Source organism: Lonchura striata, chromosome 18 (assembly GCF_050655825.1).
Source record: "Lonchura striata isolate lonStrDom1 chromosome 18, ASM5065582v1, whole genome shotgun sequence".
Taxonomy (NCBI): Eukaryota; Metazoa; Chordata; class Aves; order Passeriformes; family Estrildidae; genus Lonchura; species Lonchura striata.
In genome coordinates this window covers 7,663,980-7,687,289 of record NC_140720.1, presented here as the reverse complement: position 1 = coordinate 7,687,289, position 23,310 = coordinate 7,663,980, and the positions used below count along the sequence as shown (strand labels likewise).

The window sequence follows — 23,310 nt, the reverse complement described above, 5'->3', positions numbered from 1 at the left end:
ACACGGGAAGGGCTCCCTGGGGAGATGCTGTGAGCTGGGGCAGTGCTGGGAAGGACACCCTGAGACAGGGGTGGGCAAATGAACGTCCTGGCTGGGCTGTGCCAGGCTCTGCTTCTCATACCTGCGAGATCCACAACCAAGATCACTCTTCCCCTGGCAAGAACATATTTTTTGCTTAGTATTAGCTCGTGCCAAACTCCTGTTAGGCTGGTGGTGCAGGCTTGATCCTCCTTGGGTGCTTCACTTTAAATATAGGCTTGACAGACCATATATCCTCTCCCTTTTTTCCTGTCCTAGTTGAGGGGAGAATGCTATTAGAGATGGGAAGGTTTGCATCATCTCTCCTGTGTGATGTTGGATCCCTTTATAGGGCAGGTATCTTCTAAAGCAAAATGCTTTCAATTCTCATGGCAAGCATAATTCTTGAAAATGTATGCAATAAACAAAACGAGCCAAATGTAATTAAAATAAAGACAGCATATAATCTGGTAACCCACTTAGAGGCTCAAAGCTTCAGCTTTAAAAAAATGTTTGCTCCAAATCCATTTAAATAAACAGACCGACACACAAAGGCTCTCTGTACATTATTGGGATACAAAGAGAATCGGATCAAAAGCAGCTGTGACCAGGCTGTACATATGTAGCGAGGAAATTGCTTGATCTAAGACTGCACCTTGTACATGCAAATGTGTTTGTGGACCTTTTCCTGGGAACTGCATTTGTACCACAGCCGAGCTGCTGGGCTGTGCTCTGCCAGGGAGGAGGGCTGGTGCATGCCCCGCTGTGGGAGGGCTGCCCGGGGGCTCCTGTGCTTTGGCTGTGGTGGGGAGAAACCAAAGACAGCCAAGCTCTGCCCCTTCCTTGCACACACTGCATCCAGAGGGGGGGAATCGCTCAGAAACCTGAGGAAAAAACAGGAGTCCCTGTCCTTAGCAACCGTGTCACGGGCTCTCCACTCTGGTGTCACACATGCCACGTGCTGTCACACCAGTGTCCCTCTGGGCTTGCAGGAGGGTCTCCTGGCCCCGCACAGAGGGCTGTGGGATTTCAATCTCCTCTGCCTGGACACTGTCGCTCACAGCTCTGCAGCAGAGCCTGGCTGGCCTTGAAGTTTTGCCAATAGAAATGTGATTTGTCTCGGGTTGGACAGCACAGGCTGCGAATCCAAGACCAAGTGTGCTCCCAGGCCAGCAGGATTTGGCCAAGAGAAGGTATTTTGGGTCAGACAGGAGCATCTGCCTGTTGTTCTTGCAGGTGTTTTTGGACTACCTGGAGCTCTTGGGAACGACATGCTCACATTTATAAAAAAATGATGGAGTGGCTACTGGGGAAGAGTGAGAAAGCTGTTTCTAAAGTGGAAAAAAATTCTAAGCATTTAGAAGCAGGGTCCTGGCTCAGCCTGGGGATGTCAAAATGCCGGATGCTGGCAGAAAATCCTCGACTCGGGTGCCGCGGGAGGAAGGTGTGATTGGCAGCGGCCGGAGCGCCCAGCGGGCCGCACCGCGCTCCGGGGCCGCGCATCCCCCGTGCGGGGCCGGCTCCGGGACTCGCACCGGCAGAGGGAGCTGCGGCCGCGTCCTCCGAGCGGGGGGACCCGGGACCGGCTGCTCCCGTGGCTGGGGGGACGGGACCCCCTCCCCGGCTCGGGGCCGAGCTCCTCTGCGAGCTGCTGGCCCGTGTACCCAGTCATCCCGGGGGCGAGCGCCCTGGAGCAGCCGGAGACTGGAAAGGGGGGATACCGGGCCGTGACCGACATGCACCGAGCCCGGTAGCGCGGTCTCCGCTCTCAGGCGGCGGGGCCGGGGCAGGAGGGAGCCCGCGGGACCCGCGGCAGGGCGAGGATCCCGTGCAAGGCTCAGCAGCGCTCGGGAGGGCTCCATGCCGGCTCCCGCAGCGCTCTCGGCGCTTGGACCCTGCTGGCCTTGCTGTGCTGGCGCTCCCCTCTCCCGCAGGAGGGAGCGGGCGGGGCGGGCTGTTTGCATCTCCCCCTTTCCTCCCGCGGCTCCCCCTCTCCCGATGCTGCAGTGTCCCACCGGGGCTTGCCTCCGCCTAACGCGCTGCGCGGCCGCCTCGCTCTTCCCTGCCCCTAGCGCCCGGCGCTCCGTCTCCCCGCTGCCGCCCCGGAGCCCCGCAGGTCAGGCGGTGCCCGGCGCCGGTGCCCGGGCGGGTGCGCCCCGTCCAGCTCCGCCGGGGAGCGCGCCCGGTCCGGCGGCGGCCCCGGACGGACGCGGGCGGCAGCCAATGGAGAGGCGCTGGGGGGCCGCGGGCGAGCCCGCATTGGCGCCGGGGGGAGGAGGAGCCGGGACTTGAAGTTGGAGTGAGGATCCAGCTGTGCGGAGCGCTCGGCTCGGCGCGGCCGCCGCGGGAGCATCCTCCGCCGCCGCCCGTCCCCCGGGGCGCCGGGCAGCATCCCATCGCCCCGGGCGGATGTCGGGGAGAAGAGGGGACGGGCAGAGCCGCTAAGGGTGGCCCGCCCCGCGGGTGGGGGCCAGCACCGGCAGTGGGGCCGCCCCGCCGCCCTCCCTGCCCGCGGCTCGGCCGGTTCGGGCCCCCGAAGGCACGGCGAGGAGGAGCTACGGAGCCCGCAGACAGCAGGGCAGGACGAGGGGGGCGGCCCGGGCCCGGCGGGGGGAGAGGCACTGGCTCGCCCGGCCATGCCACCCCGACGCTGAAGCCGCCCCGCCGCATCCCCGAGCCCCCCTGCCCCGCCATGGCCGCGCCACTCTAGGCGTCCCACCGGCTCGCCCCGCGTCGCCCCGGCTCCCCCGGGGCCGCCGGCCGGAGGATGGACGAAGATGGACCGCGAGCGGCCGAGGAGGATCCAGAGCCGGGCAGAGCCAAGACTTTCATCCGCCTTAATGACCTGTCCGGGGCCGGGGGCCAGCCGGGGCCGGGGGACAGGGAGGCGGGCAGCGGCGACTCGGAGGCGGAGGCGCTGCCCTACCCGGCGCTGGCCCCCGTCGTCTTTTTCTACCTGAGCCAGGAGAGCCGGCCGCGGAGCTGGTGCCTCCGGTTGGTCTGTAACCCGTATCCTTTGCAGGTGTTCGGCGGCGAGGTAAGCCCCACGGGGCCCCCACGCCCCCGGAGCGGCCGGCAGGGCGGGGAGCACCTCCCGTCTGGAGCCCGCCGGGTGATGAGGAGGGAGCCGGGGTTTGGGAGGACCCCGGGGTAGCGGGCGGCACCCGGTGAAGCTGCTCCCCACCGCCGTTATCGGCCCGGGAAGTTTTCCGGGCTGTTGCAGGGGCTCGGTGGTCCCTGTCGTGGCGCGGGGCTCCCCTCCTGCGGGGCTCCCCTCTTTTGGAACTCCCCTCCTGCTGGGCTTCCCTCTTTTGGGGCTCCCCTCCAGCGGGGCTTCCCTTTTTTGGAGCTCCCCTCCTGCGGGTCTCCCCTCTTTTGGGTCTCCCCTCTTTTGGGTCTCCCCTCCACCGCCGCCCCGCCGCGGCTCCCGCGGGTGTCAGCGCTCCGTTCCACGGGGACTCGCAGTGGAAGCTGCCGGGGATCATCTCCCCCGAGGATCGACCGTCTCTGGTCCTGCTCCCCTGACACACTGAGGGACCCTAACCCCGTTCTCTTGCCGTGTGGATCGGTTTTTCCTTCCTGACCCCGTTTCTTGCCCATTTTAGACTCCCTGGTCCCCTCCGTGAGGGTTTGCGAGACCGGTGCAGTCTGGAGGGCGGCGGAGGTTTTGGGGGGTTGGTTTGCTGCCCAGCTCCAGGGTCCCTACATAATTCAGGGTGCTTGAGGCCCGTCGAAGGGGCCATTCTCGGCAGTCCCCGGGGGATGCTCCTGGCTTGGACGGGTCGGGGCAGGGTGGGGGTCACGGTCCCGGGCGTGCATTGGCCAAGGGCAGCTGTTTGTCAGATCCTAGGGTGAGCCACGACCCCCCAAAGGCTTCTGATCTCCTTCCAAGCTCCCTGTCTGCTCTGGCACAGGCCGAGCCGCTTTAATCAAGTTTAAGCTTTCAAAAGGAGGAAAAAAAAAAAAAAAAAATAGAGAAAACAATAGAAAAATTTCTTCTTTCCACAGTCTTGGTGTCTTTAAAGCTTCCCTTTGGAGCTGAGTTGCAACCAGCACATGGCTTCCGCATGGCTTCTATAATTTCGAGTATTTTACCATTCCCAGATTCCGATTTCATTTCTTATTTGTAGAAATGAACCCCCAGAACGAAATGAAGGGGAGCGATGTGGCTTCCAGCGGGGGCTGGTGCAGCAGAGGCTCCCCGGGAAGTTCCGCGCCCGCGCTGCCGGCGCAGGGGCAGCAGCCCCACATCTGGAGGGGGAGAGGCTGTGCAGCAGCACGGAGGACATGTTAATGGTACACAGGAGCAGAATACCCTGTGCTGGTCCTTCTCTGCTCCTGGCATGCAGGAACTGTTGGGGATTTCATCTCAGCTGAGGCTGGTGTGCTTGGTGAGGGTCTGCTGGAGTTATGAACGTTGTTTTACTTGAGCTTCAGCAAAGATTTCTCTGATAAACAGGCTGCCTTCTCTCCTAAAATGTCCCCCAGGAGGGAAAAATCCAAGATTTCTCTTCCCAGTCATGAATACACTCAGCAGCTTCTCTCCAGATCTCTTTCAGACTATCCAAGCAGTTCAAACTGCCTTTATTTAAACATCTTAGGAAATCTCACAACTTTGTGAAGCCTTCTGTTTTGGAAGGAAATATTAATGACAGGCTGCAAATCAGTGTGTTCTTGTTGCCTACTCTGACTAATAATATTTATGACTGCTGGTTTAAATATGCTTCCAAGTATTTATGGGGTTTTAAAATTATTTTTTAAATTTTTAAATCTTTGAAATGATGTTTTGAGCCTGATATTAACACCTGCATGTTTTAGTGTTTTCAGTAAAATCCCTCACCCTAGTAGTGGCTTGAAATGAAATTTTCTCCTCTGTGGCTGCAAAAACAAGCTGATTAACTTTTGTCCTTGGAAAATCAGAGGTATTGTGGGCACCTGCAAACACCACTGCGAGTCGGGCATGAGCATTAAGTGCAGTCCCGCTAACCGGGATTATTGTCGCCAATTTTTCACTTGTTACTGACAGAGAAAGGATCTTGCTAGGAGTCCTGGGGCCACGAGGGTGATGCTGTGGATCTTTGAGTCATGTAGCTGCATGCAGCTGGTTTTTTTCAGGGTCACTGACCCAGAATTGGAGGAGTTTATTTAAAACAACACACACACACACACACACACAAAAAAAAAAAGCAGTTTAGCCTTCAGATGAGAGGAATAAAGTGCCTACTTTGGTACCTGCACTGTCATTTGCTGGGCTGTTCAGCAGAGCATTGTGCTCATCCCTTTGCCTTTTTGCCACTCCAGTGCTGGAGCTAAGCGTGCTCTTGCTTATATTTATTACTTTTATTTATTTTTCTTTAGTGTGGTGGCCCTTCTCAGGCTTTAACCTTCTAGGAATCATGCCTCAGTGTTAAAACCATGTAATCATGTTGCTGGAAAGTCTTTGTTGCCACCAGCTGCCCTGCAGAGGAGTGACAGTGCTTTGGCTGAGTGGGTGGTGAATCCTGCCCCAGCTCCAGGGAGTTTGGAACTTTCACTGCCTTCTGCCACTCTCTCAGGTGGATTTTACCTTTCTGCATTGGCTCCTGCAGAAATTGGATGGGAAGACTCTGGTTTGAGCTGTGCTTGTGGAGATGCAGAGCTTGGGGCTTTTCCAGGCAGATTTATGGTGCTCTAATCTGACTGATAAAATTTAATGTTGATGGGGTATCAGGAGGAGGTGCAGGACCCACTTTTGTCTGGGAAAGATGGTTTGTACCTCTGAAGTGCAGCTGGAACTCCTGGGATTCTGCTCTATATCCCTGTCCAGGCAGGTAGTGTGACTGTGATACCTGAGGCTGGGCTAGGGGAGGGTGATGGTTGAGGTGCTGAGTAACCAGCAGGGATGCAAAGTTCTGTTGATGTGGTTTTTGGGGGTTTTCTGCCATGTTTTTGTCTAGAACATTCTCTGCCTGGACCAGGAAGCTTTTTCTCTTGCTGTCTGGAGCAGAGATGTGGGGTACTGTGTTGCTCTCCTGCTCCTCCTCTCCCTTAGGGCTAGAAAGAGGTCGTGAAGTCTGTCCTGATCCAGAAATTTTCCAGAGCCTGAAACCTTGGGATTTTTAACTCTAAACATGTACCAGATGGCCAACTTGTCTTCTCCCTCCACTCCACTGTGGTCTTTGAGTGAAAACCTCTCTGGGAGTCATGAGGACTTGAGGGAGCAAGACTAGATGACAACCTGCATATTCCTGGTGGCTCTGGGGTGGAAGGTTCTTCCCTGGGTGAGAACTGCCTGGGTTAAGAGGGAAAAGGAGCAGGGACAAGTTCAGTGGTCACAGTGATGGGCTGTGGCACATGCAGGGTGTCCTGGTGTGTGCACTAGCAAGGCTGTGAGAGGAGAAGCAGGAGTCTCTGAGGGGGAGAAAAGAGGAGGCAAGCTGGTTACTTGACTTTCACTTGTAAAATGAAAGCACCACGAATGATGGGAAGATGAAAGGCTGTATCAGGGTCTGTGCCAGGCTGCTCCTCTGATCAGAGACAAGAAACGAGGCTATTTCTTGAGAGTTGTGGAGTGATTGAAGAGCGGGGATGGAGAAAGTGGGGAGGATGCTACCACTTGGCATTAAGAGCTCTGAATAGAGAAATAACAGTGTCACTGAAAGGGCCTGTGATATCTATTGTAGTACAGAAAACTGCCTCATCCCCCACGCCTGGCTGCCTGCAGAGCACTGCTGCCTGGAAAGCAGCATGCAGCAATGGGGCGCTGTAAAAACCTGCTGGAAGGTGCCATTCCTGGGGAGACAGCCCCACGTTGCCTGAAATCCTGCCTTTTTCCTCCTGGTTTGGAGGGTGAAGGGCAGCTCTGCAAATTCTCTCTCTGGGAAGGGGAGGGTTTGGATGGCGCCAAGAGGAGTGATCCCATCCTACCTGCACAATCCCTGGGATTTGGGGTTTGGGAATGGCTTTGGCAAAGAAACATATCTTGATCTGGTCAGAGAAACCAGCCCTGCCTTCTGTCTGCAATAAAACAGAGAGGACTCTTCCAGCAGCTGCCTCACATGGCTCTGCTTGCTCCCCAGTAAGGGAGGGGTGGGTGACCAAATTGGGTCCTGGGGAGGATGATGTTCCCCCCCTCACACAACCCCCTGAATGTCAGGCTAGCCCAGAGGTCCAAGGCTGTGAGGGGAGGAATATCAGGAGATGGCAAAGATTTCCAAAAGAGGCTCTTACCCCAATATATGTTGGTTCAGCTCTCTTGATTCTGTGGTGTCCAAGGGGAGAGCGGGGCAAAAGAGCACAAACAGGAAATGTCAGGGGTCTGTACAGACTCTGGACAGGGTGGGCTTCCCTGGATCTCCACCAACCCCGTTGGGGCAGGAAGGAGGGTCCAGGGTTATCTGATCAGAGTCACAGGGTCCCAGGGAAGGGGGCACAGAGTGCCCATGAACTCACTGTGACAGAAGGACTGATCACCCCCAACTCCTTTTGGAAGTTGCAGATGCCCAGACACCTCCAGGAATGGGTCTGGAATCCCCATGGCTTCATGCCAAGGTGTAACTGAGATCTGCACCAGGCTGGCTCACAGGATGGCTGGAGCTGCTGTGCTGGGGCTTGGTTCTTCATGGAAGGCAGTGCCAGCATGGTCAGCCCCTGCTGAGCTCAGCCTGTGCCCTGGGCTGGATCCAGCTCTTCAGGGGTGCCTGTGTGTCCGACTGCACCAGATCCAGGACCCTCCTGCCTGCTGGGGGTGACCCCTGGGGCTGCTCAGCTGTGCTGTGGTTTGGGGTCTCCAGCCCCAGCAGTGCCCCCCAGGACCCCTTCTTGTGGGAATGCTGTGGTGAGGGCAGTGGGCAAGTGGAACCCCTGTTACCTTGTGTGAGACTGAGGTGTCCTCACCCCCTCCTCAGTCTTTGAAGAGTTCTGTGTGATGCAGAGTTAATTTTTTTTTTTTTTTTGGTTATCAAAAGGCTGTGTTTTTGGAACAAGTGCACGTGGTGTCCTTACACTTCTATACATTTGTTCCAGCCTCACTTCTGAGTTTAACAAAGCAAAACGCTTTGATTTGACAGGTCAGACCTGAAATGGATCTTGTTTTCATTTAAAAACCCCACAGAGGAACCAGAATCCATTTGCTTCACCTGTATCTGATCCCTCCCAGGGCACCTGAGCTTGTTTCTCTCCCCTGACCCAGTTCAGTGGCTGATGCCTCCAACCCCTCCCTAGTCAGATGGAATTTCTCCCGCTGTGGCCGAGCCTCTGCTGTCTCTGTGCCCCTTCCTTGGCTCCTGGGGAGAAGAGAAACCTGTTTTGTGTGGCTGATGCCCGAGCCAGGGGTGTCCCACAGCCCCTTGGCTGGGATGGAGCATCCTGCTGCTACCCGGGCAGGTGCTGCTGCCTCCCTGCCTCACTCCAGCTCCTGGGTGACGATCTCAACCCATCACCTTTCAGCAAGGGCAGCACAGAGGTGCTGTGGTTATTCCCCTCCTCCCAGGAGACAAATAACTGCAAATCCTCTTCCCTGCTGTTCACAAACCTCTTGGGAGCTCAGCGGGAGCAGCAGGCGGTGTTCACTTCCAAGAGCTGGATGCAGTGGCCAGCGTTCCTCTAATCCCTGCCTCCCTGCAAGAGCCAGGAGCAGTTTCATCCTAATCTAGGTGACACCTCCTCTCAGCAGCGATCTCTGGGCCCGTCCATCACCCAGCTGTGCTGGCAGCCAGGCGCTTCCCCTGCTCCCTGCGTGTGTATATGTTTTTTAAGGAGATTCTTCTGCGAATTCCCCCTTCCAGGCTGTTGTGTCACATCTGGAAGTTTGTGTAGGAGTTTATCCAAGTGCTGGAGTACAGCGCAGCTTTTTCTCATTTAAAAATCATAGGCTGGCATTTTGAAGTGAGCTGGGGTGGGGTGGGGGGAGGGAAGGGGAGAGGGAAGTTGTCTGCCAAAAAGGAGACTGGAGCAGAGGAATCGTAATGACTTCCAGAAGTTAGTTTTTTTTCTTTCTTTCTTTCTTTCTTTCTTTCTTTCTTTCTTTCTTTCTTTCTTTCTTTCTTTCTTTCTTTCTTTCTTTCTTTCTTTCTTTCTTTTTCTTCTCTCTTTCTCTCTCTCTCTTTCTTCTTATTTCTTCTTTCTTTTTATTTCTTTTTCTTTTTTTTCTCTCTTTTTATTTCTTTTTCTTTCTTTTTCTTTTTCTTTCTCTTTTTCTTTTTATTTCTTTCTTCTCCTTCCTTTCTTGTCTTCCTTTCCCTCCTTCTTCTCCTTCCTTCCTTCTCTTCCTTTCCCTCCCTCTCTCCCGGCTGTTCATGTTTATGTCATCCTGGCTGGGAGCAGTGCCCCGTCCTGCCTGGGGACAGCTCTGCTTCGGTTCCTTGTAGGAACTGCACAGTGCTTGCTCCCATGTGGGGTGGGGGAGCATCTCTGGAGCCTTGCTTGGTATCAGTTCACGGAATATTCAGAGCTGGAAGGGACACACAGGGATTCCTGTGGGCCAGGAGCCGGGGCAGGGTGGCAGGAGGAGATCCCAGCTCTCCCCCAGCCCCCCATGCCGAGCACAGGAGGGGCAGACGTGGGCTTGGACCACCCCAGCTGCCACTCATCCACGGGGCTGACGTGTCTCCCACCAGACTCCTGCTCTCAATCTGATCAGCTTTTGTGTTCTCTGCCCTGTTCAGTAATGTGGGCTGTTGGAGCCAGTCTGGAAATGCCCAGGATTTTATGATGCACAGAAAATTTTTTGCTTTCTTCTCCCCCTGCACCCCCTGCAGAAGCTTTGGCATTGTGCTGAAAAATGCTGCTTTCTCATTTTTTTATTTTAAACTTGCTTTCATTGTTTTTCCCCATTCTGAAAAGACCAAGTTTCGGATTACCCCAAGTTCCCTGCCCAGGTTTTACTCAACTCCTTTTTTTTTTTTCTACTGTTTTGCTGGAATGGAGCAAAACCTTAGGCCAAAATGAACCTCCCTGATGGCTTTTTCACTTGGGTCATGAAATCATTTTCCCTTGGCAGAGGACCCATGGGGAGCCTTTGCCCCTGGCAGCTTTGCTGGCTGGGAGCAGAGTCTGAGGGAACGAGGCCATCCTTGGGGAACTGTGGAAGGAGCATCCAGAGTCAGGTTGGGAGGGCTTTGAAGCTTCACTGTGGTTTGGAGAGGGTTGAATTTCCTAGTTAACTAGGAGGCCTAAGTGTTTCTGGGTTTGTTACGAGGCCAGATCGTGGCTTTCCCTTCCTCTGTGCCTTGGCTCTCTGCTGAGCAACCTAGACGTGAAATGTTCCTTTTGGATGGTGATGCATGCAGAGGTTTTCCCCAACCTGGGTTCATTTGGCTTTGGCTTTCTTCAGCCTTGGCCTCTCACCCAGGAATCTGGCCGGGTGCTAAGAAATAAAACAAACAACAACAAAAAAAAAAAGCCCCAAAAAAACCCAACCGACCAACCAACTAAAAAAACCAAAACAACACAAAAAAAAAAAAAAAGAAAAAAAGAGGAAATTCACATGGTTTTATATAACGGAGTGAGTAACGACTGGTCGTGCTTTGGGATGCTCTCACATCTGCTTCCTACCAAAGCCCCGTCAAAGAAGCTCCGAACAGATGGAAAAAACCACATTTTTCAGCCTGAATATTTGCTGAGAGAAGCTTTGAGGCTTGCTCTCCGTGCTGGCTGCGCTGGTGCTGGTAATGCCTTACGGGAAGGAGGCTGTTGGTGTGCCAGGAGCAGCATCCCGTGCCTGGGGTGCAGGCAGGTCCTGGTGGGAGCTGCAGCCATGCACGCAGGCTGGGATGTGTCCCTGACTCAGAAGTTCATTGGTTTAGTCACAAGTGGATGGAAATTGTCCCTTGGTTTGGCTTCTGTGCCCAAAATGTTGTTTTGGTTGGGATTTTTAGCACGTTTCCTAGGCGCGAGGGACTGGCGGCTGTTTGGTGTTGGGGTTTGCTTGTCGCCTGTTGTCATCCCAGTTTTCTCTCTCTGCTGAGATGCAAAATCCAAGGGCAAGAGCAGAAGAGGGCTGAAAATGGGAACAAAATGCTACATAGGTGATGACTGAGAGCTGGGAGCTTGGCACATAAAGCTTAGAAAGAAAAGGGTATTTATTTATCCAGGTGCTAGCCCTACACTTACTGGGTTTCTGGTGCAAAGCATCCTTACATTTATCCCTAATTTGGCTCTTTTCCAAGAGGTTTCTCCCGGTTCATCCACTGATCCAGCTTCGAGATGCTCCCTAACCCTGGGGGCTGAAGGCAAACCCACAGCCAGCAGCAGTGGAGCTGGGCAAGGGGACTCACAGAGACTCACCCACCTTGGCTGCCCGACCACCCCCGGGGGTTTTTACGCCTCCAGGATTTCCTGTGGTTCACACCTTAATCAGGTCAGGTTTCCAAGTCCCTCCTCCTGCTTTACTGATGGCCTCTGTGCTCCCTCCCGAGATGCTGGTGGCCAGAGCAGCCCCAGGCAGAGCCCTCCCCTGCCCAGATGGCGAAGAGGGCTTGTTAATGATTTGTTAATTCAATTTAAAAGTGCTTGTTAACCCACGGTGAGGCTGAAGCTGCCTTCTGGAGGGCAGGGCACACCCCCATGCCTGCGACTCCTGCTGCCAAAACATTTATTTGGTGTTAAGCTGCCAGCCACGCTATGTGAGTAAATATGTTAATAGTGAGTAAGGTTCATTTTTAACTGTGGGTTGGGACTAATCTTGGGAAGAGCCCTACTCCGGGAAGGGGAGAAGGTGGTGGGAGCTCTGCCGTGGGTGTGTGTGCAGCTCCCAGGGCCAGGTTGTATTGATTCTGTGGAAAGGAGCAAATGTCTCTGCTCCTTCTTGGCTCCAGGGTCTGTAGGAATAAAATGGTCCTTGTGCTGTGGGTGAACGAGGCTTCTAAGTGTGTTTAATGGGCTGCTCTTTAACCAGCCTCCTCTGCATTGGTCCTAGCTGCTAATAACATGAATCCCAGGTCAAGGCTGATGGTCCCTGTGTTGGATGCAAAACGTCTTTAATTTGGGAGCTATCACATCTAGATAGGCTGGCTGTAGCAATTCTACCTTAATGGGAAAAAACAAACTCCAGTAAGAATGATAAATGAAGGAGCCCTGTGATGCTCCATTGAATTAATGTTTATCTGGGCAGATAGGGAGGAAAGGAATTAAATTAATATCTGACTTGTAACTGCTACTGTATGTGATTATTGACTTATCTTGCTTTGGAGGGCCATAAATATGTCTCAGGATATACCCCTGAGACCATAATCTGCTCAGGATCACTGTGCAGGTCTGTCTCTGATGTTCCTTCAGAGATTCATCCTGACTTCTAGGGTCAAAAATCCAAATTCCTCTGACAAAGGACCTAGCCGCATGTGGAGGGGAATGTGTTTGCACTATATGGAAAGCATACAGAATAATTCTTGAAGGCTTCTGCCTTGCATAAATTGCTTTATTGTTTGTAATCCATGGCTGGCTCAGTGTTGGAGGGTGTGGAGCCTGATTCAACTCAGAGGAGAGGTGCAGGTGAAGCCTTTTTGGCTCTGGAGTTGGGATTGATCACAGCTGGAGTCTCATACTCTTCTCCACTGCCTTTCTCCCTGTCGTTGGGATTTTGTGCCCCTTAGGCAATTGTTTGGGGGTGAAGGATGGCTTGGGGAGATCAGATGGGTCTTTCAGCCTGCCCCTCAGCAGCTCTGGCTTTGGTACCCATGAGCCTGGGCAGAGGGATGAACTCTTTCCTTTCAGCCCTTGATGCTGCGTGGATACTTCTGCTGGTGACCCAGCGGATGTGAGCTGACCCCGGGCACCCCAAACCATGCTGGCCATGGGGGTGGCACAGGGCACGTCACAGCTCAGTGTCCTGGGGCTTTGTACCCACACACGTGTGGCGCACAGCGGGCCAGCAGCGTGGGGACAGACGGACGGGGACAGATGGATGGTGGCAGCCAGGGCCGAGCTGCCCTGTCATGCTGCCCTTGTGGAGCTGGGGCTGTGGCAGGATGTCCTTTCTCTAGCTGGGCTGGGTGTTTCCACCTCTTGGGCTCTGTTTTGTGTAGGGGATGACTTGCTGCCTGCGTGGCTCCTCCTGCAGCAGTGTGTGTGTGTTCACCCCATTCTCTGTCACAGCCAGTGTTACTGCAGGAGTCTCCAGGCTGGGAATGGGGCTCTGAACCCCCACATCTCCTCCTCTTCTCCCACTGCCTCAGGCCCTGCTGCCTGGATGGGGCAATGCTGTGGTGAGGGTATTTTTCAGGACACTTCTGGTTTTTCCTTCCACCCTGTCTCTTAGGATGGTGCACATCCTGCCCCATACAGCCCCCTCCATACACCAACACTCTGTTCCCATGGGAGCAATTTCCCCTGCTGTGGGCAAATCACAGCCCCTTCTTCAGAAACTGCTGATGGCAGCAGTACAGGGGAATCCTGTTTTTTCCAGGAAAAGAAGGGCAGAGGAGCCCAAGGGCAGCACGGGGTATCCGCAGTGAGGGTGGAGACACTTCTGCCTCCATCTCGGTGAATGGGCTCTGGCTCCTCCAGCAGGGCATGTTCACATCTCAGCTGGGTTCTGGGCTTGGCTTTGTGCTGGGCTTTGTTTTCTCTTGTCTCGCAGCCCCGTGAAGCTGGGCTGGCTCAGCTCTGGGAGCTCAGAGGCTTGAGCAAGTGGGGGTCAGGCTGCAGATCTTGTGGTGAACTGGGGGTGAAAGGAAAGTGCTTTGCAGTGCCTACCTCCTCCCTCCCAGTCTCCCCCTTTCATCTGCCGAACACCTTGAATTTTTTCACCTCTGGTTTGGGTTTTTTTTTTCACTATTGCCTGGATTTTGCATAGGGGGCAGGCTGGAGGTTGGGGGGGGGGGGTGTGCACTAAATCTGTTCAAGGAGTTGTGATCTCTGCATTTCATTTTGCAGTTCAGCTGGAAAGATCTCATTTCCAGCTACACCCACACACAGGCTCAGCAAGACAGGAGAGTGCAGGGGAGGGAGGGAGCTACTCAAGGGGGATGGGGCAGCATGGGCAGGGCTGGGGGCCATGGCATGGACACTGGGAGCCTTGGCAAATCCGACTGGGAATGGTCCCTAGCCTTTATCTGAGGGCAGGAAATGCCTCTGCTCTGTATCTCAAGGCCATGCAGATGCTTGGTGGCCCTTTGAGTGCCTGGCTGCTCTAGTCCAGAGCAAAAAGGGGCTGAGAGGAGCAAAGGTCCCTGAGCATAGCCCTTGCCCTGAGCCTGGCAATGCCCTTAAGAGCATCTGAGGGGACTCCAAGGCAGTTTTAGAATTGCCCACTGTGTGTATGTACACACATGTGCCCATCATGGGCTGAGCAGAGTTCAGGACATGGCTGCACTGTTGAGACCTGCTTTTACAATGGAAGAAGAGTAAAGGCACAGAAAGAAGTAAAAAAACTCCTTTCCCAGTGACCTTCAAGGCAAAATGATCTTGTTTATGAAGATGAGCTGGTGCTGGAGTGTTTCCTATAGTCTGTAAGTCCCTCTGTCTCCCTCCAGGGCCTTCCTTGCCAGCCAAGTCCTGACTCCAGCTCTTGGGTTCTGGAGGAGCTGGTGAGAGATGCATCCTGCATTTCCCAGTGCTGCTAGGGATGGGGTTAATGGAAAGCAAATGAACCTTCATCCTGATAGGCATCTAAATGTGCAGCAGAGGGTAAAAGCAAGGAGCACTTTTACAGATGGGGACTTGGTGTTGTTAGAAGGTTTTGGAGAGGCACCTCAGCCTGCCTAAGCTGGGAGCTGACAGTGTCCTTGCCTCCACGTCAGCGTGCCAGGGCAGTGTGGGGACAGTTACCTGAGCCCCCAGGTCTGGGTCCTTCCCTGATTTCAGGGCTTTGGAGCAGCTTGTGGTGCTGGGGTGTTGCTGCAGGTACCTCCCTCCCACCCAGCTGCCCCTGGGCCCCTTGGGTGGATGCTGGTGGCAGGTCTCAAGCTCAGCCCCCGCACACCGAGTCCTTCCATCACCCCTTGGGGTCAGTGCGTGATTTTTTCCGTCCTTCTGAAGCGGCTGAGCTCATACAACAATATTCTCTGGGCCAGCACCGCTCCTTTTTGAAGTTCCTTGTTTTGGTGTTCCTCAAGCTCCGTTTCCTCTGTTGTGCATGAAACACAACACCCCTTGGCACTGGAGGCTTTCCCCGGTGCTGTGGCTTTGGTTATCCCCCACATCCTGCTGCCAGGTGAAACCACTGCCCCATCCCTGAGCTGCTGCTGGTGGATGCCATCGCCTCCCTGACTCATCACGAGGCTTAGAAGGTGGGAAAACAGGATCCTTGGCCACCTTGGCGTGCCGCAGCGTGCCGCCAGTGGAAAGGCGGCCACCGGAGCGTGCCTGGGGCCGTGTTTGTCTTAGCCAGCAGCCACAACTGGGACCAGGGCTCTGCCAAGCAGTGAAAATGCCAGAGCAGTGAGTTTATCCCACCACGTTTGATTTGTGGTCACGGTGGAAGCCGGGTCAGGAGTGACAGCGGAGAATGCAGCAGAAAAGAGCAATTTCAAGACTGTCGCAAAAACATTTCATGCTGCTAAAAGTCGGGATTTTCTCCTTTGTTTTTCCTCCCCCGCTGCTGGCTGTGCTGGCGCTGAGGTGAAGTTTATGGGAGAAATAGTGCGGTTCTGGGAAATATTTTGCCTCGCTTGTATTGTTGAATATTTCTTTTTCTGGCGGCAGATGAAGGAAATGGGAACACAAACAGCTTGGCCGGTGGGGTATTGGTCCAGAATCAGCCCGGGCAGCAAGAGGCTGCTTTGCTGGGGACAGAAAATACTCGAAAGCTGACAGGGTTTTCATTGTTTTCGTTCCTCTCCCTTTCTGTCCCTGTGCTCGGCTGGCTCTCAGGATGCTGTTAAGCGAGGGGTGAACACATCTTGCAGTTAAGGCAAGGATGTGCGTTGATGCTCTTGGCCTCCCGTGTGTTTTCACTGATTAAAATCTTAAATTCTTCCATTTTTTACAAGATTTTGGGTTTCTGTGCCAAGCTGGAGAGTCTCTATGGCAACTGCTACAGGCAACTTTTTTCTGTAACCCTTTTTGGGTTTTTTTGGAAGGCAGGGGGAAGAGGATGAGTCTCTGGTGCTGGAGCACCCATAACTGCTTGAATACCCCAAATATTTGGGGTGATGAGTGCTGGGAGAGAAATGGATTTGAAATACAAAATTACTCTATGCCCATGAAGACTATCACCTAGGCCCTCACTGGACCCCTCACCCCTCTGCTAATTATAGTGATTTTTGACTATAATTTTTGATTTTTGATTTTTTTTTGGAGAGTGCAGAGTCCCATCCACCCCCATCTCCATCCCACCCCAAGTCCAGGGGCTTCACACTTGGGTCTGTCATTTCTGGAGGAGTTTAGAGCCATTCCTGGAGTGTGATTGCAGCAATATTTCAAGACACTATTAAAACCTGAGCCTTTTAGGAAAAGTTGCAGCATGTAATAGAAAGGAGACCAGCTGGGCTGGATTGAAGTATAATAGGTTTTGTGAGTAATTTTTAGAATCCTATACTGTAGGTCTTTCTAGAAAGATACTATAAAATTTAATAACATGTTATATTTCTATATGTTATATTTAAATCATCCTATAGTATCGTGTAGGAGGAATCTAATTTTCCACTACAGGGTAATATACCTTTCTATAGGTTTTTGGCTGTGGTTTTTTTTTTATTATTCTGGTCCACTGGAGTTAAATGAAAAAATTACATCCTTCCTAGAAAAATCAAACAGAATGATGAGAAAATAATACCCTTAATTTATTTAATAGAGCATGTGAATATTTTCCATAAGGGTTTATATAGCTGCATAAAAAGCCATTTAGGGCCTGTTGGGGAGGTGATTTGAGATAGGATGGGGATGCATTCAGATGCTGTCCTGGCTAAGCAGTGTGGGGGCTCTAAAATGGGGCCTGGGACTGTCTAAAGGGGAGAAAAATTGAAAATAAATAAAACCCAGGACTTTCTTGCATCTCGATTTCCACTGCTAGGATGCAGTTAGAGAGGTGATGGAATGGTGGGTGCAGGGCTGTGGCATGAGCTGCTGGAGCAGGGCGAGACTGGGGGCTGGATCTTGTGCCAGGGGCTGGAGAGAGGAGCAAGGAGCTCCTGGAAAAATGGGCTTTGCAGTGGCACGCAGGGGCTGTGCCACTGTGCGTGGCCGTTTGCAGCAGGCTGAGGGGGGCAGGAGGGTGCCCCACAACAGGGCGATGCTTTTGTCTGCATTTTGCAGCACTGCCTCGTCTGTAAGGGCTGAGGTCTGCGGTGGTTTTGCCTGGTGACACGTGGATGTGGCTGTACCAAATCCACGGTGCAAAGTGGGGCAAAGATTCTCTGTGCTGTGCCGGTGGGCAGGTGTGACAGGAATCCGTGGGCAGATGGCAGCTGGGCCCTTCTGAGTGCTCACCCTGCTCTGTGGGGTCTTTGGCAGCTCCAACCACACCAGGAAAAGGCCGTGCCTGGGATGCTCTGCTCGCTCATGGAGAAGATGCCCCATGAGCTGTGGTTCTCCATGCAAAAGTGCAGGACTGGGATCCCTCTGCAGCTCAGCCTGGAGCTGCCCATCCCTGTCGTGTCAGAGACCTGCGTGGCCAGGTCCCCACCAGGATCCATCCCACAGAGAGAGAGAGAGAGAGAGAAGGGAAAGGTGGTAGCCTTGGTCCTTCCAGATCCCCAGAGGACAAGTGCCTTTTAATAGCCATGGCAACTAATAAGCCCTGCGTGGTGACAGCCCTGCTGTCTCCATGGAAACAGAGCGAGTATCACATAGCAACATGTGCCTCATGTACCCATAGAAACGGCCCAGAAGCTTTTCAGCATCCTCTGTTAGATCTCTGCTCTGAGAGGTGCTGGTGGGGTTTATCCCGAGGTGAACCCGCTGGGTGAAGCTGGGGAGGAGGGTCCCAAAGTGTCCTGCAGGCTGTTCAGGGGGGTGTTCCCAGGCTGATGAAGATTTGGAAGGTGCTTGCTATCCACTTTTTATCTTCCTCACGACAGCAGCAGGATTTTGGGGGGAGGGGGGTGTGCAAAATAATTTGAATTTGATGGGCTTTGGGTGATTCAAGGAGAAGAAATATAAAAGATGCTGGAGGGCTGGAAGCCACCTCGCCACAGAATGGTGTCACGGGAGGATACTCACATCTGGGTTTTCTTTGTGGTTTCTGGAGTCACCTCATCCTCAAGCTGGGGTTTTCCAAGCCACCCAAATGAGGTGTGGAGGCTGGGAGTGCCCCTCTGTGGGCAGCACTCAAGGGGGAGGCAGCAGGACACACACTGTCTCTACACACAGCCTCTGCCATTTCTTGCTCAGCATCTCATTAACCAGCCTGAGCTGTTACAGGTTAATTAGGATTTGTAGCTGGTGAGTGTGAAGGGTTTGCTGAGGTCACACCGTGCTAAGGTTCATGTAAAATACTGTGAATGTCAAGTTGCCTACACATGCTGTGTGCAGCAATTGCTCTGAACCACTGTAACAAATGCAGCTTTCCCCAAATTTATCCACTAAGAGGCTGAAAATTTTAGGAATTCGTTTATTTGGAGCTGTTGGAGCATTTCTTGCAAATGCGTTTCTTCCCTCATTGTTGCAATGTGGTTTTAATGGGAAGCCTGCATGGACACTTAGGAGTATCCCTGGTTTCTGTAAACACTCGTGAATAAATGTGATAAGTTTGGGAAGGTTTACAGGTTTGGTATTTTAAAGACTGTGAGCTGAACTGTGGGGGTTTTTTTGATTTTTTTTTTTTGTGTGTGGGTTTTTTTGTTGTTGTTTTGTTTTTGTTTGTAATCTTTCAGACCTTCCTATTGTCTCTTATTTTTTTTTCTCACAGCTTTTCTTTGGTCTATGGGGGGTTGGGAGACACCTTTAAGTAACACCTTCAGCAGTGTCCAAATCCCACTGTTGTTTTGGGGAGTGGGAGCTCTGACTTTGCTCAAGTGCTTTTGGAGTGGGACTGAAGAACTGGGAAACTTTTGGAATTTACCCTGTGTGTGTAATGGGAAGGTAAATGTGAGTCAAGAGCAGGTGCTGTGGGGGAGGTGTTTTCTGTGGGAAGGTTTGGGGTTCTGGGTCCATTCTGGTCAGACATGGAACTGATGCCATGATGGATGAACATTAAAACTGGAAAATCTGTGCTGAAGCTCTTGGCTGTTGGGGCTGGCAGCAAAGAGACACCTCTGCCATTGTGCTGTGCCCTGATTGATGATCTCAGGCCTCCATTCCAGCAGCAGAAAGTTGGTTAAATAAATAAATAGGGAATTGTGATAAAATTTCTAACTATTTGGCTTCTTACCCTGACAAGTATTTTCTTCTGGGATGGGAGTTACCCCTGGGTTGAACAGGTACCCCCATGCCAGTGTCAGCATTCAGGAACACACAGAATCACGGGATATGATTATCTGCAGGTGCTTTTATTGAGAGCTCTGGGAATCAGGGGTACAGACCCAAATCTGACTCTGACACGGCTTTCGAGCTGAACATATTTTATATTCTATCGTTATATAATTTACATATTAATTATTAAACTTATATTGTTCTATTGTATACATTGACATGAGTTTCTTGTGATCTTTCTTAGGTCACTGACCACAGTTTCTCATGATTATTCTTACAATTAAACAGCAATTATATTTAATTACTAAACAGTCATCACATCTATCAATTATATCAATGATCATCTACTAGCTACACAGTGCAGTTCTAGCAAGTATGAGTTCTCCATGTGCTTAGGGTGTTTATTTTTCCAGGGCCTACTAAGCTTATTTTTCCTTTTAACCCTTAATCCCCATGATTTTAAAACCCTGCACTGGGTGAGGGAGTTGTCCCCTCTGGCTCCCTGGTGCTCGTCCTGCTGCTGCAGGAGCTCGGTGAGAACGGCGCCGGCCTCGCAGGAAGGCTGCAGCCTGCTCAGCGAGGTTTAATTAAATCTGAAATCCTGGCTCTGTTCTCCTGGGCTTTGGCTTGGGATGCCACGGGTAAGGGAATCAGTGAAAGGAAATAAAGATAATTAGAGCAACTTCAAGGGCTGTTGCACTCCTGGCAGGTGGGGGTGGAGGCTAGGTGGGCTGCAGGGAGGCTGAGCTGTGTTGCTCCTTTGGGACATGCGTGGCGTGGATGGGATTGCTCCCAGGGAAAGACTGAGCTGCCACTCCAGCTGAGTGCTGTCCAAATCAGGAATTTACTCAAACCCAGAGCTCAGAGTTGGCATTGCCATCTCCAAACCCCCCTAAATGACTGGGCAGCTCTGTGCCGGCAGCAAACATCCCCTGCAGTGGGTGTCTTTCCCCCCCATTTTTTTGGGGATCTGCTGATTAAGGCTGTGAAGAGCCTGGCTGTAAATGAGATACAAATGTACACTTAACACCACATCTCCCTAAGGCCAGTGTAGATATTCTGATATTTAAACTAGCAGAGCCAAGGGGAAGGAGACAGCAAAGGGGAAAAAAAGAGTAAAAAAGGAAAAGTAACTCTAATTGAGGTCAGTATTTGAACAGCGAAGATCAATTAATTCTCCTGAATCAATAAGTCTGGGTGACTGAAATAACACATCCCCACCAAAGCTGGTGCAGGCTGAGAGCTGGCCTGGAGTGAGCTGCTGCTGTGGTGGAGGTTTCAGGGTTGGCAGAGACTTCACTGTTGACAGAGGTTTTGGTGTTGGCAGAGTTGGTGTTGGCAGCCCTGAGGGATGCTGAAGCTGCTGGTTGGCTGTCAAGGGCACTGCTGGGCAGCTGCCTTCAGCCTTGCAGGAACCTGTGAAAATCCACTTATATCCCCAAACCATGGTCCCTTACCCACTAGACTTCCATAACCAATTCTTCAGGCTAGAGTAGATTAACTGAGGGTTAATCTGGGGAGATTCCCAGCCAGGAAAGGTGAAGTGCAGCCAAGGTGCTAAGCAGTGCTTCTCCCCTAGGTCCCCATCAGGATGGATGGGAACTGTGGACATCCCTCCCCTTGCTTTTTGGCCAGCTGAGCCTTCCCAGGGTGGTGGCTTAGCAAATGTCCAGCATTCCCAGACTCACATTCTTATTCTCCTTTATTGCTCTTCCAAGAAAACCCGCGTGTGTGTGGGGGAGAGGAGATTATCACGTTAGCGTTGAATACCCCGAGGGAAGGTGGGGAGGGCTGGTTGTTTTTCCTGCTCTATCTCCTAAGGACAGCCGGGCTGAGCAGCAGCACGTGTTGGTGGAATGTGGCACCCATGGGTGCAGCCGTGCTGGGCAACACAGCGTGGAGGCAGCCAGTGCCTTCCCCGGGAGGCTGCAGCCCCAGCAGGCAGGAGAGCAGAGCAAGGAGGAGGAAAAACATCCTTGTTGTTATTATTTGGCGAATTTTATACACTGAACTGATGTATATGGCAGATGAGATGATTTGCCTCCAGGCATACAGGAAAAGCGACGTGAGGCAGGATCTTTTTGGCAATCCTGCATCTGAAACGTGAGATGAAATCTTCTGGGAGGGGAAGGCAGTGGAGGAGCTGTGGTTTGGGTCCTCTTGGGGTCACACTGTCCTTGTACCACGAAGCTTGGTGAGGCTGCAGCTCGCCCTAACAGTGCTGCTTTCTTCCCCTGTCCTTTCAGAGGAAGGGAAAAAGTCGCTTCTATTTCCACCATCTCACTCCGTTTCCAGGTTAGGAATCCAGGACGCTCTCAGGTTTGCCGGAGGAAGGTGAGGGAAAGGCTGTAAAACCTGGCTGTGCTCAGGGGATTATTTATGGCTGGGTTTGATGCTTTTTGCTGCCTCGTTCCCACCTCCCACGGCCCCTCACTGCAGCTGGGCTGGAGGAGGGGGAAGGGGAAAATGCCTTTGGCAGCCCCCACGGGGTTTGATCCTGCCCTGCTGAGGCACTGGGGGAGATGAGAATGTCAGGTCTCTGCAGGGTGCTTAAACAGCAGATCTCACCTGGCCTGGCTGGAGGAGCACAAGGGACAAGACGTTGGTGTCAATGTCCCCGTGCCAGCTCCCTGCAAGGTGACACAGATCCTGGGGACTCCCCAGCCCCTCCTGCTGTCACCAAGGACGCGTGGGCAGATGGGATGAATGAGCAGTGCCTTCGAAGATGCTCGCAGCAGGTGCTGACGAGCGTGGCTTGAAATACCTCATCACCTTCATATAGGTGAGCTTTACTGTGTGCATGAAGAGGTAGAAAAAATACCTGTTTGCTGGCCAAGAGTGTCAGTGGGAGCTTCCTCCCCCTCTTCCTCCTCCCACCTCGCTCCTGCAGTGCCCTGTGAGCAGCACGAGGCTGAGGATGCTGCAGGCTGTGAGGCCATCGGATACCAGGATGCATCCCCTGCACCACTCGGGGTGCAGCAGCACGGGCAGGCTGCGGTGCTGGAGAGGGGTCAGGGCTCCAGTGTTGGTGTAATTGCTCCAGCTGTGTCCCTGGGAGTCAAACAGAGCTCCTGGAAGTGCCCCTGGTCTCAGTGCTCCAGCCCCTGCCTTTGGCTGTTCTTTCTCTTTGTGCCGGTAGGGAGTCAGTGAAACCAGCACCAGCACAAGGAGTTTAGAATGGGCACAAGCAGCACCTTTTTTTTTTAGCCTTCAGTTGCATCCTGAGCTGCAGATGAGAAGTGTGATTTGTTTTCTTGCTTTTCTAGCGATTTCTGGTGTGTTCCCACGACTCCAGCTGCCGGGACAGCCGGGGAAGCAGCTGGCTGGGCAAGCTGGCATCGCTGGGCACTCCTCGCTCCTCGTGGCTGGCCCACGCCTGCCCAGATAAAAGCTGGGGAGAGCACGGAGCTTGCAGGCTGCTGCTGGAGGTGCGGAGAGTGCTTTAGCAAACTGGCACGATCTAAAATTACTGAGGCAGGATCCCTGCTGGGGAAGCTGCTCGCAGGGTGCTGCGTGCCCCATTTCCTCAGCAGCTCCTCGCTGCTGGAGAGGCTGATGGCCAAGCATCTTCCAAGGATAGAGGGGCACCAGCGTTGGGTCGGGGCAGCTGGGTGGGCTGTGCAGACCCCCCTCATGCATTTTTCTGGGGAGTGGAGGGTAAATGCTGTCATTTTGCATGGTGTCCCCGCTCGCTCCCTGGCACCCACCCTGCCGGCAACCTGAGCCCGGGCCCCGTGGCCAGGAGCAGGTGCTGGCCAAACCCGGGTGGCCTCGCCAGCCAGAGCAGCTCCATTGAATCAGGAATTGTTGTGTAACCTCTAAGGAGCCTCCTCCGCTTTGCAGCCACTTGCCTCTCTCCCCTCTTTATTAAGCTGGCGCGCAATTCCTGTTGGGTTTGCTTTCCAAGGAGGGCTGCTGAGTGGATAAGGGGGCTGGGGCTGCCATGTGGCCTGCCCTGGGTTTGAGTGATTTTTTAACGCTGGCTCAGCGGTGGAGCTGAGGACAGGGACACCTGAGAATGCA

At 53.1% G+C, this 23,310-nt stretch overlaps 1 protein-coding gene across 26 annotated transcripts in view; it reads left to right on the top strand.

The window, feature by feature from the left end:
* Positions 1-2,318: 2,318 nt before the first annotated feature.
* The window catches only part of CACNA1G (calcium voltage-gated channel subunit alpha1 G), a 143,533-nt gene continuing 122,541 nt past the window's right edge, over positions 2,319-23,310 (top strand). For 14 of the 26 annotated variants that reach the window (XM_085556823.1, XM_085556821.1, XM_085556822.1 and 11 more), the window contains exon 1: positions 2,321-3,027. In XM_085556823.1, coding sequence (XP_085412949.1) covers positions 2,786-3,027 — 242 coding nt within the window. In that variant the 5' untranslated portion in view covers positions 2,321-2,785. Of the gene's footprint in view, positions 3,028-23,310 lie in introns of all 26 variants that reach the window. The other 12 variants (XM_085556808.1, XM_085556804.1, XM_085556809.1 and 9 more) reach the window with 4 other exon arrangements.